The sequence below is a fragment of the Mytilus trossulus genome, unplaced genomic scaffold, assembly GCF_036588685.1.
Source record: "Mytilus trossulus isolate FHL-02 unplaced genomic scaffold, PNRI_Mtr1.1.1.hap1 h1tg000244l__unscaffolded, whole genome shotgun sequence".
In the NCBI taxonomy this organism is placed as follows: domain Eukaryota; kingdom Metazoa; phylum Mollusca; class Bivalvia; order Mytilida; family Mytilidae; genus Mytilus; species Mytilus trossulus.
Genome location: NW_026963317.1, coordinates 3,611,936 through 3,632,359, shown reverse-complemented (window position 1 = coordinate 3,632,359; position 20,424 = coordinate 3,611,936). Strand labels below are relative to the sequence as shown.

Sequence of the window (20,424 nt, the reverse complement as noted above, 5' to 3'; positions counted from 1 at the left end):
GGGTTCTTTAATATGCCGAATCTAACTGTGTATGTAGATTCTTAATTTTTGGTCCCGTTTTCAAATTGGTCTACATTAAGGTCCAAAGGGTCCAAAATTAAACTTAGTTTGATTTTAACAAAAATTGAAACCTTGGGGTTCTTTGATATGCTGAATCTAAAAATGTACTTAGATTTTTGATTATTGGCCCAGTTTTCAAGTTGGCCCAATTCGAGGTCCAAAATTAAACATTGTTTGATTTCATCAAAAATTGAATAATTGGGGTTCTTTGATATGCCAAATCTAACTGTGTATGTAGATTCTTAATTTTTGGCCCAGTTTTAAAATTGGTCTAAATTAAAGTGCAAAGGGTCCAAAATTAAACTAAGTTTGATTTTAACAAAAATTAAATTCTTGGGCCTCTTTGATATGCTGAATCTAAACATGTACTTAGATTTTTGATTATGGGCCCAGTTTTCAAGTTGGTCCAAATCAGGATCTAAAATTATTATATTAAGTATTGTGCAATAGCAAGTCTTTTCAATTGCACAGTATTGTGCAATGGCAAGAAATATCTAATTTCACAATATTGTGAAATAGCAAATTTTTTTAATTAAGAGTTATCTTTCTTTGTCCAGTATAGTAAGCAAGAAATATCTGCAAGAATTTTTTTTAATTGGAGTTATCTTTCTTTGTCCAGAATCAACTTAAATCTTTGTTATATACAATATACAATGTATATTCACTTTTTACTACCAAATGGTAAATTTAAATAATCTTTACCATTCAGTGATAACAAGCAGTTTTTTTACATCTTAATATTTTATGATGTATTTAAATGAGTAGTAATTGTTGCAAACTCCATTAGAATATTTTAATTGAAATTAGTTTTGGAATAAGGGAAAGGGGGATGTGAATAAAAAATTGGGTTCAATTTTTCTCATTTGAAATTTCATAAATAAAAAGAAAATTTCTTCAAACATTTTTTTGAGAGGATTAATATTCAACAGCATAGTGAATTGCTCTAAGAGAAAACAAAAATTTTAAGTTCATTTGTATACATTCATTCTGTGTCAGAAACCTATGCTGTGTCAACTATTTAATCACAATCCAAATTTAGAGTGGAATCCAGCTTGAATGTTGTGTCCATACTTGCCCCAACCCTTCAGGGTTCAACCTCTGCGGTCGTATAAAGCTACGCCCTGCGGAGCATCTGGTTTATTATAGGCCCAGTTTTCAAGTTGGTCCAAATTGGGGTCCAGTTAAACTTTGTTTGATTTCAAACAAAATTGAATATATGGGGTTCTTTGGTTTATGCTGAAACTAACTATGTATTTAGATTTTTGATATATAAGCCAAGTTATCAAATTGGTCCACATTGAGGTCCTTAGGGTCCAAAATTGAACTTTATTTGATTTCATAAAAAAATGAATTCTTTGGGTTCTTTGATATGCTTGATCTAACCATGAATTAGATTTTGGATATTGGACCATCATAGGTAATGTCCAATTTAAAATTTAAAGTTTTTAAGTTTAAGTTCTCAGACCACATTCATTCTGTGTCAGAAACCTGTGCTGTGTCAACTACTTAATCTCAATCCAAATTCAGAGCTGTATCAAGCTTGAAAGTTGTGTCCATACTTGCCCAAATGTTCAGGGCTCCAACTCTGCGGTTGTATAAAGCTGCATCCTGCAGAGCATCTGGTTAATAACTGTAAGCAACACTTTTATACGACCACACAATTTTTTTGTAATCGTCCAAGACATTTAGTTTAAGTGAATGGATCTCTATGAAATTTAAACACATAGTTTGAAACCACAAAAAGAAGATAGGCATATTTTTTTTAGTTGTTGAGGGGGGGGGGCAATTTACAACAGCATAGCTAGTGTATTGCACAAAATCAAAGAATTGAATATAAGTTCTTTGACAATAGTTATTCTGTGTCAGAAACAAAAATATATAAGTGTAAAAAATTTAATTATGATCCAAATTCAGACCTTTATTTAGCATGAATATTGTGTTCACTTTTCATGGTTGGACATCTGCATTAGTTTTCAGCTGCACTTGGGGAAGCAATTTATGTTAAGTTACTATTAAATATTATTAATATTAGCCATGAATGTATGTCATTTTCTATTTTTCACGAGCCTGCAACTTTTGTTGCAGAAAGCTCTACATAGGGATAGTGATCTGGCGGCTACGGTGGCTGGGGCTGTGTTAGCTAACTTCTTAAAAGCTTTATATTTTAGAAGGTCGAAGACCTGGATGCTTCATACTTAATTGTATATAGATGCCTCATGTGTCAAAGTTTCTGTCAGTCACATGCCCAATGTCCTTGACCTCATTTTCATGGTTCAGTGACCACTTTAAAAAAAAGTTTAGATTTTTTGTAATGTTGAATTCTCCCTTATTATAAGTAGAAGGATAACTATATTTGATATGTGCATACCTTGCAAGGTCTTCATGTCTGTTAGACAGTTTTCACTTGACCTCGACCTCATTTCATGGATCAGTGAACAAGGTTAAGTTTTGTCGGTCAAGTCCATATCTCAGATATTATAAGCAATAGGTCTAGTATATTCGGTGTATGGATGGACAGTAAGGTGTACATGTCCAACTGGCAGGTGTCATCTCACCTTGACCTCATTTTCATGATTCAGTGGTCATAGTTAAGTTTTTGTGTTTTTGTCTGTTTTTCCCATACTTTATGCAATAGGTCTACTATATTGGTTTTATGGAATGATTGTAAGGTGTACATATCTAGCAGGCAGATGTCATGTGAATTTGACCTCATTTTCATGGTTCAGTGGTCAAAGTTAAGTTTTTGAGTTTTGGTCTTTTTATCTAATCCATAGGTATACTATATTTGGTGCATGGAAATATTTTATGATCTTTATGTCAGTCGTGCAGGTTTTATTTGACCCTGACCTCATTTTCACGGTTCATTGCACAGTGTTAAGTTTTTTAATGTTTTGGTCTATTTTTCTTTTAAAACTATAAGTAATAGCCTAATAGCTATAGGTCAACTGTACATGTTGTATAGAAGCATTGTTAGCTGTACATGTCTGCCTGGCATGGTTCATCTGACCTTGACCTCATTTTCAAGTTTTTTTGGTCTTTGTTTAGTTATCTTGGTTAATGTTAATTTTATGTGACAGTTGTAATAAAGCTTTATACTTAGGACTATCAACATAATATCAATGATTAGTATAGAAGGCGAGACATTTCAGTGTGTGCACTCTTGTAAGACTTTTATGATGTATTTAAACGGGTAATTATGGTTGCAAACTCCATTTGAAATTTAAATTGAGATTATGACCATTGATGTCTTGGGGATAGTAGAAGGGCATTATGTTTTCTGGTCTCTGTTTGGTTGTTCGTCCGTTAATCCATCTATCCGTCTGTCCCGATTCAGGTTAAAGTTTTTGGTCAACGTAGTTTTTGATGAAGTTGAAGTCCTTGAAACTTAGTACACATGTTTCATATGATTTAATCTTTCTAATTTTAAATGTCAAATTAGAGTTTTATACTCCAATTTCATGGTAAATTGTATATAGAAAAAGGAAGTGCAAGTAGGGCATCCTCGTACTTTGGACACATTCTTGTTTAATGGTTTTGTTATTTTTCATATACATTAAGCAATTGTCAACTATATTTGTTGAATGGTATATTTGTAAGGTATGTCTGTATGACAGGGAGTTGAGCTTCACCCTCTCATTATTACTTGATTATGGTTCAAGAAAAAGCAGGCTATTTGATTTACGATTGCTCATTGGAGATCATACCACATCTCCTTATTGTGATAAGACAGATAAGACAAACTTGTTTAAACCTGAAGTACAAGAAAAGTACTAGCTTGTTTTAGTTTAGATTTTTATGTTCATTCGTTCATTCATGTTATTTAAGTTCATTTGACCACATTCATTCTGTGTCAGAAACCTATGCTGTTTCAACTATTTAATCACAATCCAAATTCAGAGCTTTGTCAAGCTAGAATGTAGTGTCCATACTTGCCCCAACTGTTCGGGGTTCGACCTCTGCTATCATATGAAGCTGCACCTTGCAGAGCATCTGATCTACTTTTCAAACCATTTCTGTTTGAATCCATCCTGGTTTTTTTGCTTTGGCGGATCAAGGGGGAGGGTTCTGGGGGTTGGAACCTCCCTTTTTTTTTTTGGACAATCAATGCATTTGAATGGGGACATATAGTTGGAATCCCCCTCTTTGTCCTGGGTTTGGACACCCTCCACCTACCCCCCTCCTTTTTTTAAATATCTGGATCTGTCCCCTGTCTTGTACTACTGGAAACTATATATGACATATACCGGAGATGTGTTATTTTCAATCAACACAAAAAATTTTGTCATTATTCTTATTTAACATTGAACATGCTATTATTTAAACTTGGAATTATTTTTAATTATGGAATTTGCTTGAATAATTGTTATTGAATTTTTAATAAATTCCATGTTTTTTTCTGTACAGAAATGTTCTGTGCTGCGCACAACACTTTCTATTACAAAGAAAATTTCATATTTTCAATAGAATAAACTGTGCCACACACAACACTATCTAACCAAAACAATTTGTATGGAAAGTGTTATTAACCTCTATTAAGATTATAATACCAAATAAACATAGGATATATCAAAAAAATTTAAACACAAGAAATTATGCAAATTCCATAATTGAAAATAATTCAAAGTTCAAATAATAGCCTGTTATTGAATCCTTTGAATCTCATGCCAGATATCAAATTGAACCTCAATATTTTAGAAGTTAATAGATGTTGATAATTATGAACATGCTGAGGAGATCCTACACAGGATATGTTCCAAAATAACTGATAACAGACTCAACTAAGTTTACTGATTCTGTATGATATTTAATAAGTAGACATAACATGTTTAACCCCGGCACATTATTTATGTATGTGCCTGTTCCAAGTCAGGAGCCTGTAATTCAGTGGTTGTCGTTTGTATATGTGTTACATATTTGTTTTTCGTTCATTATTTTACATAAATAAGGCTGTTAGTTTTCTCGTTTGAATTGTTTTACATTGTCTTATCGGGGCCTTTTATGTCTGACTATGCGGTATTAGCTTTGCTCATTGTTGAAGGCTGTACGGAACCTATAGTTGTTAATTTTGTGTCATTTTGGTCTTTTGTGGATAGTTGTCTCATTGGCAATCATACCACATCTTCTTTTTTATATGTTAGTTGCTGTACATGTACTGTGTTAGTTTATCGTAAATTAATCAGGTAATCATTGGACTCCTCAGTGTATATTTCATCTATTTTGAATTTTGTCAGGTATGTGCCTATGCAATCACAAATAAAACCTGAAGACTCAATTTTTAAAAATATATATCAATAAAGAGTTGTTAGTTTTAGTACATGTATCAAAGTCAGGCGATATTTGGACTCCACAGTGTATATTCATTCAGAAGATAAATTGAATTTTGTCAAGCGTTTGTCACTGTTATCACAAATGAAACCTGAAGACTCATTTTGTTTCAAACAAATACATCTAGGATTCGAAAGTCCATCACTAAGCAGTACTTTACTCTCCTTTCCATCTTTTGATATTACTATTATTCTATGAGATCCAGTGTCTGCTACAATAATGTTACCATAAGTATCTATACAAAGTCCTTTTGGTCTTGATAAATCCTGTGTATATTGCCAGATCTGTTTACCTGATTGATCAACACAGTATACTGCTTTACCAATGTAGTCACTATAGATTACTCTGTCATTACAGTAAACAAGGTCATACAGGTAATATTTACACTCAACTTGTATTGACTTCATTGTATTTCTTTCCAAGTCTATAATACGGATTTCATCTTTTTCTAAACCTACAACAAGAGAATCATCTGATGATGATAATCCCCAGCATTCTTTTTCTAATGTGATAACTTTGTTAACTGTTTCATTCTCTATATTGAAGATCTTAATGGCTGTCTCATAAGGATAAGTTATGGCAATAGTGTTCTGATTGATCTGTGTAACGCCGAAGGCATTACCAGGTATAGGTAAATGTTTCAGTAGTTTGCCATCAGAAGTAAGTAGGTTAACTTTGTCAAGCCATTCTACCATTATAAGTCTTCCATCCATAAGACAAATCATGTCACTCATAATCTTCATGTTTATCTTTATCTGTGTCTCAATGTTCATGGTCATGTTGTTTATGTTTGATTGTTCTCGTGATTCTACTTGTGCTTTCCTCCTCACACTGGTTTCTCTGTTCAAATCCATATCTGTTTTAACAACAGTTAATTCACCTAAGGATTCTAACTTTTTTATTATCTTTTCTGTTTCATTATTTTCCTCCATTTTGATGTTAAATTGTTTTGCCCTGTCGTCATTTTCAAGATCATCTATGTATCGTTGACATTGATGTACTTGTTGTTCAATCTGATGTACTCCTAGAAATGATTGGAGTTTTGAGGCATGTGGCATGACTGTATGTAACTGATCTTGCATTTTCTTTAAGATTTTCTGTTTTTCTTCAATTTCAGTGATTGAATCTGTGGCTTTTGATTTTTCCTGATTCAAGATGGTATCTGCTTCTTGGTATATCTTCTTTTCTAGGTGGGTTAAATGTTTATCTATTTCATTGCGTATTTTTACAATGAATTCTTTAATGCTTTCATATTCTTGTTCTCCTCTTTTAATGTTTTGTGATTTGTTATTTACAATTTTACCTAAGATTTGTAAGATGGAGTTAATTTCTTTCTCCACAGCTTCTTTAGATTTTTCAATCTTGGTTTTATCCACAATGCTAGCTAGACTTTTTATTCCGGTACATTTTGCATGTGTATCGGATATACATTCATCACAGCAAGGCATTAAATGACTTGGACAGTACAAGGTGAGCTGTTGACCATGTTTGTCACATTCTGTTTTAATAGTTTGGACAGATGGGTTATAACTTTTAATATCAATAGTCTTATGATCTCGTGTTTCTTTGGATCTTTTGTGATGACCAGAACATGTTGAACACAATCCTTCATCACAGTTGTAACACCAGAAGACAGCTTTAGTGTTTACTTTTCCTTCTATACAAGGTCCACATGGAATAGGTTTACTGGATGACATGGCCTGAAAATTTCAAAGATAAAAGTTATTTTGCTTTCTTGTCAATGTTCAAATAGTTAATGGTGAATGATGGTGATACTCGAAATGAAAAATATAAAAAAAAATTCAAAGGTGAAAACGAACACATAGACAAAACAATGAACAATTGCAAATAATTTAATTTTAGATGTAACGCCCTTCTGATTGGCTGACGTAATTTTGTTATGAGCCCATAGACATAATTTAGTCATGTGACCGTGACGTCATCAATGTTTTTTCATGGTTTTCTACGATTTAAAATGGAATTTATAATTAAATTAAAAGAAATGACTGTAATATTTTTTCTGTCTATTCGAAATAACATACAAAATTTGGTGCACACTGTTAAATAACCCATTACGCGCGTTATTCAGTGTACACCAAATTTTTGATGTTATTTCTTTAAAGACAGAAAAAATAATACAGTCATTCCTTAAATATAATGTTCAACAAACTAAAAACAGTGAATGACTACAGGCTCCTGACTTGGGACAGGGACGTGTTGGATTCTTCAATGATTGTCGTTTGTTGCTGCTTATTGTGGCCCAAGGACACAGTTATCGTCCTTTGGTTTTCGTTGTCTACGAATATAGTCCCTAGTGTAAACAGTGTATAACTTGCATGTTTTATTTGATATACCTTCCCAATTTATTTCTTGATATTAAATGCATGAAATATTAAGTTGGGGGATGTAATTACATGTCAAATAAATTTTAGTGCTGAATCTTTATGTTAAGTAGTGAATTGGTCCAGTTTTAAAAGGTCAAATTTTATCACGTCTGAAGCTGTCAAACTGAATTTTACACCCCCTTAACACAGAATTGTCAATATTTTGAGTTAGAGCTGGTAGAATATTCTATAATTTTGATATTATTTGTCTCACTGGTAGTACACTACACTGTAAAAAGCTTTTTGAGAAAGAGCAGGTGCGATTTTTTTAATTTGAATTTATTGTCTAAAAGAAATGCACTACGAAATAACTGTGTTCTCGGGCCTTGTATTTGATTATCATGCATTAACCCTGTTGTATTGGCCACTAGCTGTGCTTCTTGTTGATTACATACAACAGAATTAGTTTGAATATATAATTCTCAATCAGACAGATAAATGATGGATTACATTGTTGATTATTAAAGAACTTAGTTCAGTAAGGGCAATATTTGACCCTGATTATAAAGTTCAATTTTACAAGACAAAAAATGTTTTAAGTTGACTTACAGACATGTGAGAAAGTTAAACAGAACTATTTTTGTCAAAGTTTAATTCTAACACGTTCATTTTTTACATCCCAAAAAGGTAAAGATAAGAGATTTTGGTAAAAATCTGCTGGACTTCAACCAAATTAAGGACCATGAAACATTGAGCGCAGGGGTTGACAAACTAAATATTCAAATAAGACATGAAATGCCTTAAACACATTATTTTAAAAGATCTTTGTTGTCTATGTATAAGCTCTATGTTTCCTGTCCAATAATATTTGGAAATTTGCCTATTTCTATTGATTTTATTGTAGAAATATACATTTTTTTTAATATGAGTACAACTTGTGAGGTCATAATAAAATGCAGGAATGTAAATTTTCAACAAAATGGTTTATTTCCTATCTAATCACTGTATTAGCTATAATTTTTTGTGATATTGCTCAATAAATCCTAGCTTGAAATTTACGCTAAAAAAGGGGGCCATTTTAGGACCTTAGAACCTACTCCTTTGAACAATAAGACATATTTTTTACAATGTATGGACATGATTACATACACATTACTCTGTGTTTTATACCTAGTGATTAAATAAAATAACTTATAATTTAACCAAATACCTGTTGATTTTGTAATGACAAAAGATTAGTTCTCTTTCACGGTTTCTTCAATGTCGACCAACTAGGAAGTTATTAAGGACATGTCAATACCTGATTCAGCTAATTATTGAATATTTAAATGACGTAGAAAATAACTGACCCAAAAAATAAAAGTTCAAAATAAACATTGTCATAATTAAAGACATCAGTGGGATTTAAATTTTCTATTAGAGAAAAATGGTCTTACCATGTTTCTAAATACAGAAAAAATCTTTGTGGAATCTGGATATACATGTATTTTGTCTCTCATCTTATAAGGTGACAAAATATTTGCTATAACTTTGTATTATAGTGTGATTTTGCTCTGGTTTTAACCGTGTCTATATATAGAATCAATGTTTTCTATGCAATAAAATTTGTTTCATTTTAGGAATCATACTGTCAATAAATATTTCAATGAGCTTTACTAATAAAACTAAATATTTTTTTGTTAAATGACTACATTTGGCTTCCACACAAAGTCTAAATCTATTCTAGTGTCTTTTCTAATCTATAAACAAAACCAACCAGTATAATGTACCTGAAAATAATATAAACAAAATAATAATAGAAAACACTATAGTTAACATTTTTGCTCTGCCTGCCACGAAAGTTGTTGAATGCAAAACAAAGGGATTAATATCTGGAGTAAGCATAAACTATATGTAAATTTATAAAGCTGAATATTTCAAAATGTAGAAGACCTAGATTCTTCATACTTTGGATGCAGATTCCGTATTTTACAAAGATTCTGTATTTCATTTGTCCATTCTCAAAGCCTCATTTTCAAGATTCAGTGACTGCTTGAAATATCAGTGATTAAGGAACATGTGTAATAATTTATGGTCATTGTATAGGGTTTGGCTTCTTCAGGAGGGCATCCAGCCATTTTTAAAAGGCAGGAAAGCTTTGCGGGGGGGGGGGGGGTATGTCCAACTGAATATCGGATAGTAAGCATTAGATAGATCCAATGGAGTGAGATGGATATGCATTGGTCACCCAGATATAAGGGAATAGATCTTTATAAAAAAAATTTCAAAGGTTCAATACCACTAAAGGAAGGTTTGGATTGATTTTGGGGATGATCATGTCCCAACTGTTATTAGGGGCCCTAAAGGGGCCAAAAACAAGCATTTTTCTAGTTTCAGTATAATAGCCTTGTGTACAAGTATTTCAATTGCTCTGATATTATACAGCAATGTTTGAAACCACAAGTAGAAGGTTTGAATTCATAAAAGAAGTTGTGGGGCCAAAGTTTAGGAATTAAGGGCCAAAAAGGGGCCAAAATAAGCATTTTTCTAGTTTCCAGACAATAACTTGTGTGTAATTGTATGGATCTCAATGAAATGGTACCACAATGTAATATATATAACAAAAGGGAGGCTGGGAATAATTTTTTGGTTAATTGCCCAAAATACATAGGAATTAAGGGCCAAATAAGGGCCAAAAAGAAGCATGTTTCTAGTTTCTAAACAATCATGACAATAACTTGTGTTTATGTGAATAGATATTTCTGAAATTGTACTACAAGGTTCAATACTACAAAGGAAAGCATGAGATTCAGTTAATAGGTTATTGCTCCTAGGGGATTCCAATAAGTTAGAGGGGTGGGAGGGATTTTTTATTTACCATTTTTTTTAAGGGATTCCTTTTTTTTTCAAAAATTTTCAAAATTCAAATTTTTAAAAGTTTCAAGAAGAAATCTTCAATTGCACAGTATTGTGCAATAGATTTGTTAAATCTGTGTTTTGTGACAAAAACCTATATTATGTCAAATTTTTTATCACAATCCAAATTCAGACAGTATCAAGCTTGAATATTGTGACCAAATTTGCCAACTGTTCAGGGTTGGACCACTTGGGTAGTATAAAGCTGTGCCCTGGGGAGCACCTGATTTACCAATCTTATTTGTAATTTTTAGCTCACCACCTGTCCCGAAGGGACAAGTGAGCTTATGCCATCACTTGGCGTCCGTCATTGTCCGTCGTCTGTCGTCGTCCGACGTCGTCGTCGTCTGTCGTCGTAAACTATTTCAAAAATCTTCTCCTCTGAAACTACTGGGCCAAATACTTTCAAACTTTAACTGAATGTTCCTTATGGTATCTAATTTATAAATTGTATCCGAAGTTTTGATCTATCAACAAACATGGTCGCCATTGCTAAAAATAGAACATAGGGGTCAAATGCAGTTTTTGGCTTATAACTCAAAAACCAAAGCATTTAGAGCAAATCTGACATGGGGTGATATTGTTTATCAGGTCAAGATCTATCTGCCCTGAAATTTTCAGATGAATCAGATAAGCCTTTGTTGGGTTGCTGCCCCTGAATTGGTAATTTTAAGGAAATTTTGCTGTTTTTGGTTATTATCTTGAATATTATTATAGATAGACATAAACTGTAAACAGGAATAATGTTCAGCAAAGTAAGATTTACAAATAAGTCAACATGACGGAAATGGTCAGTTGACTCCTTTAGGAGTTATTGCCCTTTATAGTCAATTTTTAATCATTTTATCTAGTTTGTAATTTGTATCCGAAGTTGTGATCTATTAACAAACATGGTCGCCATTACTAAATAAAGGCAACAGTAGTATACCGCTGTTCAAAACTCATAAATCCATGGACAAAAAACAAAATCGGGGCAACAAACCAAAACCGAGGGAAACGCATTAAATATAAGAGGAGAACAACGACACAACACCGAAACGCAACAGCACACAGAAACGGACCAAGCAACAGACAATACACCACGAGAATAACAAATATAACATCAAAACCAAATACATGAATATGGGATAGACAAGTACCGTGCCACGTCTTATCTCAAAAATAAGAGAAAACAGAAACGACTCAACGTTAAAATGGAACATAGGGGTCAAATGCAGTTTTTGGCTTATAACTCAAAAACCAAAGCATTTAGAGCAAATCTGACAAAGGGTAATATTGTTTATCAGGTCAAGATCTATCTGCCCTGAAATTTTCAGATGAATCAGACAACCCGTTGTTGGGTTGCTGCCCCTGAATTGGTAATTTTAAGGAAATTTTGCTGTTTTTGGTTATTATCTTGAATATTATTATAGATAGAGATAAACTGTAAACAGGAATAATGTTCAGCAAAGTAAGATTTACAAATAAGTCAACATGACGGAAATGGTCAATTGACTCCTTTAGGAGTTATTGCCCTTTATAGTCAATTTTTAATCATTTTTCGTAAATCTTAGTAATCTTTTACAAAAATCTTCTCCTCTGAAACTACTGGGCCAAATACTTCAAAATTTTAACTGAATGTTTCTTAGGGTATCTAGTTTGTAATTTGTATCGGAAGTTGTGATCTATCAACAAACATGGTCGCCATTACTAAAAATAGAACATAGGGGTCAAATGCAGTTTTTGGCTTATAACTCAAAAACCAAAGCATTTAGAGCAAATCTGACATGGGGGTGATATTGTTTATCAGGTCAAGATCTATCTGCCCTGAAATTTTCAGATGAATCAGACAACCCGTTGTTGGGTTGCTGCCCCTGAATTGGTAATTTTAAGGAAATTTTGTTGTTTTTGGTTATTATCTTGAATATTATTATAGATAGAGATAAACTGTAAACAGGAATAATGTTCAGCAAAGCAAGATTTACAAATAAGTCAACATGACAGAAATGGTCAGTTGACAACTTTAGGAGTTATTGCCCTTTATAGTAAATTTTTAACAATTTTTCGTAAATCTTAGTAATCTTTTACAAAAATCTTCTCCTCTGAAACTACTGGGCCAAATACTTCCAAACTTTAACTGAATGTTCTTTAGGGTATGTAGTTTGTAAATTGTATCCGAAGTTGTGATCTATCAACAAACATGGTCGCCAGTGCTAAAAATAGAACATAGGGGTCAAATGCAGTTTTTGGCTTATAACTAAAAAACCAAAGCATTTAGAGCAAATCTGACGTGGGTAAAATTGTTATCAGGTCTAGATCTATCTGCCCTGAAATTTTTAGATGAATCAGACAACCTGTTGTTGGGTTGCTGCCCCTTAATTGATAATTTTAAGGAAATTTTGCTGTTTTTGTTTATTATCTTGAATATAATTATAGATAGAAATAAACTGTAAACAGCAATAATGTTCAGCAAAGTAAGATCTTCAATTAAGTCAATTTGACCAAAATTGTCAATTGACCCCTTAAGGAGTTATTGCCCTTCAATTTCAGCCAAACTTAGGATAAATGAGTTTCAGAGTATCTAGTATAAATTTTATATTTTATTTCCTTGTATGTCAAGAAACATAGCTCCTATGGCTAAAATAGAACATAGGAGAAAATGATTGGTTTTTTTTGGCTTTTGAAGAAAACAGGACGATCCAAAAAACATTTAAATAAATTGAAAAGCCAAAATAATCATTGATGAGAGATTTAACCAAAAGAATTAAGGTGAGCGATTCAGGCTCTTGAGAGCCTCTTGTTTTCTAATCTTTTACAAAAATCTTCTCCTCTAAAACTAATGGCCCAAATTTAACCATACTTGGCTGTAATCATCTTTGAGGTATCTAGTTTGAAAAATATGTGCAGTGACCCTGCCAACCAACCAAGATTACCACCATGGCTAAATATTGAACATAGGGGTAAAATGTAGATTTTGGATTATAACTCTGAAACCAAAGCATTAAGAGCAATTCAGAAAGGAGTTAAATTGTTTAGCAAGTCAAGATCTATCTGCCCTGAAATTTTCAGATGAATCTGGCAACTGGTTGTTGGGTTGCTGCCCCTGACTTTGAAATTTTTATGGTAATTTTGCTGTTTTATGTTCCAAATAACTGATAACAGACTCCTACAGAGGATATGTTCCAAAATAACTGACAACAGACTCCTACACAGGATATGTTCAAAAATTACAGATTACAGACTCCTACACAGGATATGTTCCAAAAAAACTGTAAACAGACTCCTTCAAAGGATATGTTCCGAAATAACTGATAACAGACTCCTACACAGGATATGTTCCAAAATAACTGATAACAGACTCCTACACAGGATATGTTCCAAAATAACTGATGACAGAATCCTACACAGGATATGTTAAAAAATAACAGATAACAGACTCCTACACAGGATATGTTCCAAAATAACTGATAACAGACTCCTACCCAGGATATGTTCCATAATAACTGATAACAGACTCCTATCCAGGAAATGTTCCAAAATAACTGATAACAGACTCCTACCCAGGATATGTTCCAAAATAACTGATAACAGACTCCTACACAGGATATGTTCCAAAATAACTGTAAACAGACTCCTACAAAGGATATGTTCCAAAATAACTGATAACAGACTCCTACAGAGGATATGTTCCACAATAACTGATAACAGACTCCTACAAAGGATATGTTCCAAATTAACTGATAGCAGACTCCTACACAGGATATATTCAAAAATAACAGATTACAGACTCCTACACAGGATATGTTCCAAAAAAACTGTAAACAGACTCCTACAAAGGATATGTTCCAAAATAACTGTAAACAGACTCCTACACAGGATATGTTCCAAAATAACTGTAAACAGACTCCTACAAAGGATATGTTCCAAAATAACAGATAACAGACTCCTACCCAGGATATGTTCCAAAATAACAGATAACAGACTTCTACACAGGATATATTCCGAAATAACTGACAACAGACTCCTACCAAGGATATGTTCCAAAATAACTGATATCAGACTTCTACCCAGGATATGTTCCAAAATAACTGATGACAGAATCCTACCCAGGATATGTTCCAAAATAACTGATAACAGACTCCTACACAGGATATGTTCCAAAATAACTGATAACAGACTCCTACCCAGGATATGTTCAAAATAACTGATAACAGACTTCTACTCAGGATATGTTCCAAAATAACTGATAACAGACTCCTACACAGGATATGTTCCAAAATAACTGATAGCAGACTCCTACACAGGATATGTTCAAAAATAACAGATTACAGACTCCTACACAGGATATGTTCCAAAAAAACTGTAAACAGACTCCTACAAAGGATATGTTCCAAAATAACTGATAACAGACTCCTACACAGGATATGTTCCAAAATAACTGATGACAGAATCCTACACAGGATATGTTAAAAAATAACAGAAAACAGACTCCTACACAGGATATGTTCCAAAATAACTGTTAACAGACTCCTACAAAGGATATGTTCCAAAATAACTGATAACAGACTCCTACAGAGGATATGTTCCAAAATAACTGATAACAGACTTCTACAGAGGATATGTTCCAAAATAACTGATAACAAACTCCTACACAGGATATGTTCCAAAATAACTGATTAAGACTCAACTAAGGTTACTGATTCTGTATAATATTCAATAAGTAGACAAAAAAGTAGACATAACATGTTTAACCCCGCCACATTATTTATGTATGTGCCTGTCCCAAGTCAGGAGCCTGTAATTCAGTGGTTGTGGTTTGTATATGTGTTACATATTTGTTTCGTTCATTTTTTTTACATAAATAAGGCTGTAAGTTTTCTCGTTTGAATTGTTTTACATTGTCTTTTCCAGGCCTTTTATAGCTGATTATGCTGTATGGGCTTTGCTCATTGTTGAAGGCCATGCGGTGACCTATAGTTGTTAATGTTTGTGTCATTTTGGTCTTTTGTGGATAGTTGTCTCATTGGCAATCATACCACATCTTCTTTTTTATATGTTAGTTGCTGTACATGTACTGTGTTACTTTATCGTAAATTAATCAGGTAATCATTGGACTCCTCATTGTATATTTCATCTATTTTGAATTTGGTCAAGTATGTGCCTATGCAATCACAAATAAAACCTGAAGACTCAATTTTTTTAAATAAATATATATATTATTTAATTAAGAGTTGTTAGTTGTAGTACATATATCAAAGTCAGGTGATATTTGGACTCCCCAGTGTATATTTCATTCAGAAGATAAATTGTATTTTGTCAAGTCTTGGCCACATATAAAACCTGAAGACTCATTTTGTTTCAAATAAATACATCTAGGATTCCATAGTCCATCTCTAAGCAGTACTTTACTATCCTTTCCATCTTTTGATATTACTATTATTCTATGAGATCCAGTGTCTGCTACAACAATGTTACCATAAGTATCTGTACAAAGTCCCCATGGTCCTGATAAATCCTGTTTATATTGCCAGATGTGTTTACCTGATTGATCAACACAGTATACTACTTTACCATGATAGTCACTATAGATTACTCTGTCATTACAGTAAACAAGGTTAAACAGGTTTGTTTGACTCTCAACTTGTATTGACTTCAGTTTATTTCCTTCTAAGTCTATAATACGGATTTCATCATCACTCAAACCTACGACAAGAGAATTATCTGATGATGATAATCCCCAGCATTGTTTTTCTAATGTGATAACTTTGGTAACTGTTTCATTCTCCATATTGAAGATCTTAATGGCTTTCTCATAAGGATAAGTTATGGCAATAGTGTTCTGATTGATCTCTGTAACACTGAAAGCTTCACCAGGTATAGGTAACTGTTTCTGTAGTTTGCCATCAGGAGAAAGTAGGATAACTTTGCCAAACCCTTCTACCATTATAAGTCTTCCATCCATCAGACAAATCATGTCACTCACTTCAATATCCATGTTGATCTTTATCTTTTTCTCAACATTCATGGTCATGTTGTTTATGTTGGATTTTTCTTGTGATTCTACTTGTGCTTTCCTCCTCACACTGGTTTCTCTGTTCAAATCCATATCTGTTTTAACAACAGTTAATTCACCTAAGGATTCTAACTTTTTTATTATCTTTTCTGTTTCATTATTTTCCTCCATTTTGATGTTAAATTCTTTTGCCCTGTCGTCATTTTCCAGATCATCTATGTATCGTTGACATTGATGTACTTGTTGTTCAATCTGATGTACACCTAAAAATGATTGGAGTTTTGAAGTGTGTGGTATGACTGTATGTAGCTGGTCTTGCATTTTCTTTAAGATTTTCTGTTTTTCTTCAATTTCAGCAATTAAATCTGTGGCTTTTGATTTTTCCTGATTCAAGATGGTATCTGCTTCTTGGTAGATCTTCTTTTCTAGATGGGTTAAATGTTTATCTATTTCATTGCATATTTTTACAATGAATTCTTTAATGCTTTCATATTCTTGTTCTCCTCTTTTAATGTTTTGTGATTTGTTATTTACAATTTTACCTAAGAGTTGTAAGATGGAGTTAATTTCTTTCTCTACAGATTCTTTAGAGTTTTCAATCTTGGTTTTAGCCACAATGCTAGCTAGACTTTTTATTTCGGGACATTTTGCATGTGTATTGGATATACATTCATGACAGCAAGGCATTAAATGACTTGGACAGTACAAGGTGAGCTGTTGATCATGTTTTTCACATTCTGTTTTAATAGTATGGACAGATGGGTTATAATTTTTAATATCAATAGTCTTATGATCACATGTTCCTTTGAATCTTTTGTGATGACCAGAACATGTTGAACACAATCCTTCATCACAGTTGTAACACCAGAAGACAGCTTTAGTGTTTACTTTTCCTTCTATACAAGGTCCACATGGAATAGGTTTACTGGATGACATGGCCTGAAAATTTAAAGATAAAAGTTATTTTGCATTCTTGTCAAGGTTCAAATAGTTAATGGTGAATGGATGGTGTCATACTCAAAATGAAAAATCTAAAAAAAAATCAAAGGTGGAAACGAAGACATGGACAAAACAATGAACAATTGCAAATAATTTAATTTTAGATGTAACACCCTTCTGATTGGCTGACGTAATTTTGTTATGAGCCCATAGACATAATTTAGTCATGTGACCGTGACGTCATTAATGTTTTTTCATGGTTTTCTACGATTTAAAATGGAATTTATAATTAAATTAAAAGAAACGACTGTAATATTTTTTCTGTCTATTCGAAATAACATAAAAAATATGGTGCACACTGTTAAATAACCCATTTCGCGCGTTATTCAGTGTACACCAAATTTTTTATGTTATTTTATTAAAGACAGAAAAAATAATACAGTCATTCCTTAAATATAATGTACAACAAACTAAAAACAGTGAATGACTACAGGCTCCTGACATGGGGCAGGCATGTGTTGGATTCTTCAATGATTGTCGTTTGTTGCTGCTTATTGTGGCCCAAGGACACAGTTATCGTCCTTTGGTTTTCGTTGTCTAAGAATATAGTCCCTAGTGTAAACAGTGAATAACTTGCATGTTTTATTTGATATACCTTCCCAATTTATTTCTTGATATTAAATGCATGAAATATTAAGTTGGGGGATGTAATTACATGTCAAAATTTTTTTAGTGCTGAATCTTTATGTTAAGTAGTGAATTGGTCCAGTTCTAAAAGGTCAAATTTTATCACGTCTGAAGCTGTCAAACTGAATTTTACACCCCCTTAACACAGAATTGTCAATATTTTGAGTTAGAGCTGGTAGAAGTTTCTATAATTTTGATATTATTTGTCTCACTGGTAGTACACTACACTGTAAAAAGCTTTTTGAGAAAGAGCAGGTGCGATTTTTTTAATTTGAATTTATTGTCTAAAAGAAATGCACTACGAAATAACTGTGTTCTCGGGCCTTGTATTTGATTATCATGCATTAACCCTGTTGTATTGGTCACTAGCTGTGCTTCTTGTTGATTACATACAACAGAATTAGTTTGAATATATAATTCTCAATCAGACAGATAAATGATGGATCACATTGTTGATTATTAAAAAAGTTAGTTCGGTAAGGGCAATATTTGACCCTGATTATAAAGTTCAATGTTACAAGACAAAAAATGTTTTAAGTTGACTTACAGACATGTGAGAAAGTTAAACAGAACTATTTTTGTCAAAGTTTAATTCTAACACGTTCATTTTTTACATCCCAAAAAGGTAAAGATAAGAGATTTTGGTGAAAATCTGCTGGACTTCAACCAAATTAAGGACCATGAAACATTGAGCGCAGGGGTCGACAAACTAAATATTCAAATAAGACATGAAATGCCTTAAACACATTATTTTAAAAGATCTTTGTTGTCTATGTATAAGCTCTATGTTTCCTGTCCAATAATATTTGGACATTTGCCTATTTCTATTGATTTTATTGTAGAAATATACATTTTTATACGACCGCAAATTTTGAAAAAATTTTCGTCGTATATTGCTATCACGTTGGCGTCGTCGTCGTCGTCGTCCGAATACTTTTAGTTTTCGCACTCTAACTTTAGAAAAAGTGAATAGAAATCTATGAAATTTTAACACAAGGTTTATGACCATAAAAGGAAGGCTGGTATTGATTTTGGGAGTTTTGGTCCCAACATTTTAGGAATTAGGGGCCAAAAAGGGCCCAAATAAGCATTTTCTTGGTTTTCGCACTATAACTTTAGTTTAAGTTAATAGAAATCTATGAAATTTTGACACAAGGTTTATAACCACAAAATAAAGGTTTTGGATTGATTTTGGGAGTTTTATTTTCAACAGTTTAGGAATAAGGGGCCAAAAAAGGGCCCAAATAAGCATTATTCTTGATTTTTGCACAATTACTTTAGTTAAAGTAAATAGAAATCAATGAAATTTAAACACAATGTTTATGACCACAAAAGGAAGGTTGGTATTGATTTTGGGAGTTTTGGTCCCAACAGTTTAGGAATTAGGGGCCAAAAAGGGACCCAAATAAGCATTTTTCTTGGTTTTCGCACCATAGCGTTAGTATAAGTAAATAGAAATCTATGAAATTTAAACACAAGGTTTATGACTATAAAAGGAAGGTTGGTATTGATTTTGGAAGTTTTGGTCCAAACAGTTAAGGAAAAAGGGGCCCAAAGGGTCCAAAATTAAACTTTGTTTGATTTCATCAAAATTGAATAATTGGGGTTCTTTAATATGCCGAATCTAACTGTGAATGTAGATTCTTAATTTTTGGTCCCGTTTTCAAATTGGTCTACATTAAGGTCCAAAGGGTCCAAAATTAAACTTAGTTTGATTTTAACAAAAATTGAAACCTTGGGGTTCTTTGATATGCTGAATCTAAAAATGTACTTAGATTTTTGATTATTGGCCCAGTTTTCAAGTTGGCCCAAATCGGGGTCCAAAATTAAACATTTTTTGATTTCATCCAAAATTGAATAATTGGGGTTCTTTGATATGCCAAATCTAACTGTGTATGTAGATTCTTAATTTTTGGTCCAGTTTTAAAATTGGTCTAAATTAAAGTGCAAAGGGTCCAAAATTAAACTAAGTTTGATTTTTAACAAAAATTAAATTCTTGGGCCTCTTTGATATGCTTAATCTAAACATGTACTTAGATTTTTGATTATGGGCCCAGTTTTCAAGTTGGTCCAAATCAGGATCTAAAATTATTATATTAAGTATTGTGCAATAGCAAGTCTTTTCAATTGCACAGTATTGTGCAATGGCAAGAAATATCTAATTTCACAATATTGTGAAATAGCAATTTTTTTTTTAATTAA

The 20,424-nt window shown here is 32.7% G+C and overlaps 2 protein-coding genes across 4 annotated transcripts in view; one reads left to right on the top strand and one right to left on the bottom strand.

Annotated features, from left to right (window-relative positions):
- LOC134701523 (tRNA (32-2'-O)-methyltransferase regulator THADA-like) overlaps nucleotides 1-20,424 on the top strand; it is a 259,205-nt gene that overhangs the window by 75,334 nt on the left and 163,447 nt on the right. The window lies entirely within an intron of this gene.
- The window catches only part of LOC134701535 (repetitive organellar protein-like), a 36,401-nt gene continuing 31,818 nt past the window's right edge, over nucleotides 15,842-20,424 (bottom strand). For all 3 annotated transcript variants that reach the window (XM_063562684.1, XM_063562685.1, XM_063562683.1), the window contains exon 2: nucleotides 15,842-17,535. In XM_063562684.1, the coding sequence (XP_063418754.1) occupies nucleotides 15,874-17,532 (1,659 nt within the window). In that variant the 5' untranslated portion in view covers nucleotides 17,533-17,535 and the 3' untranslated portion in view covers nucleotides 15,842-15,873. The remainder of the gene's footprint in view (nucleotides 17,536-20,424) is intronic.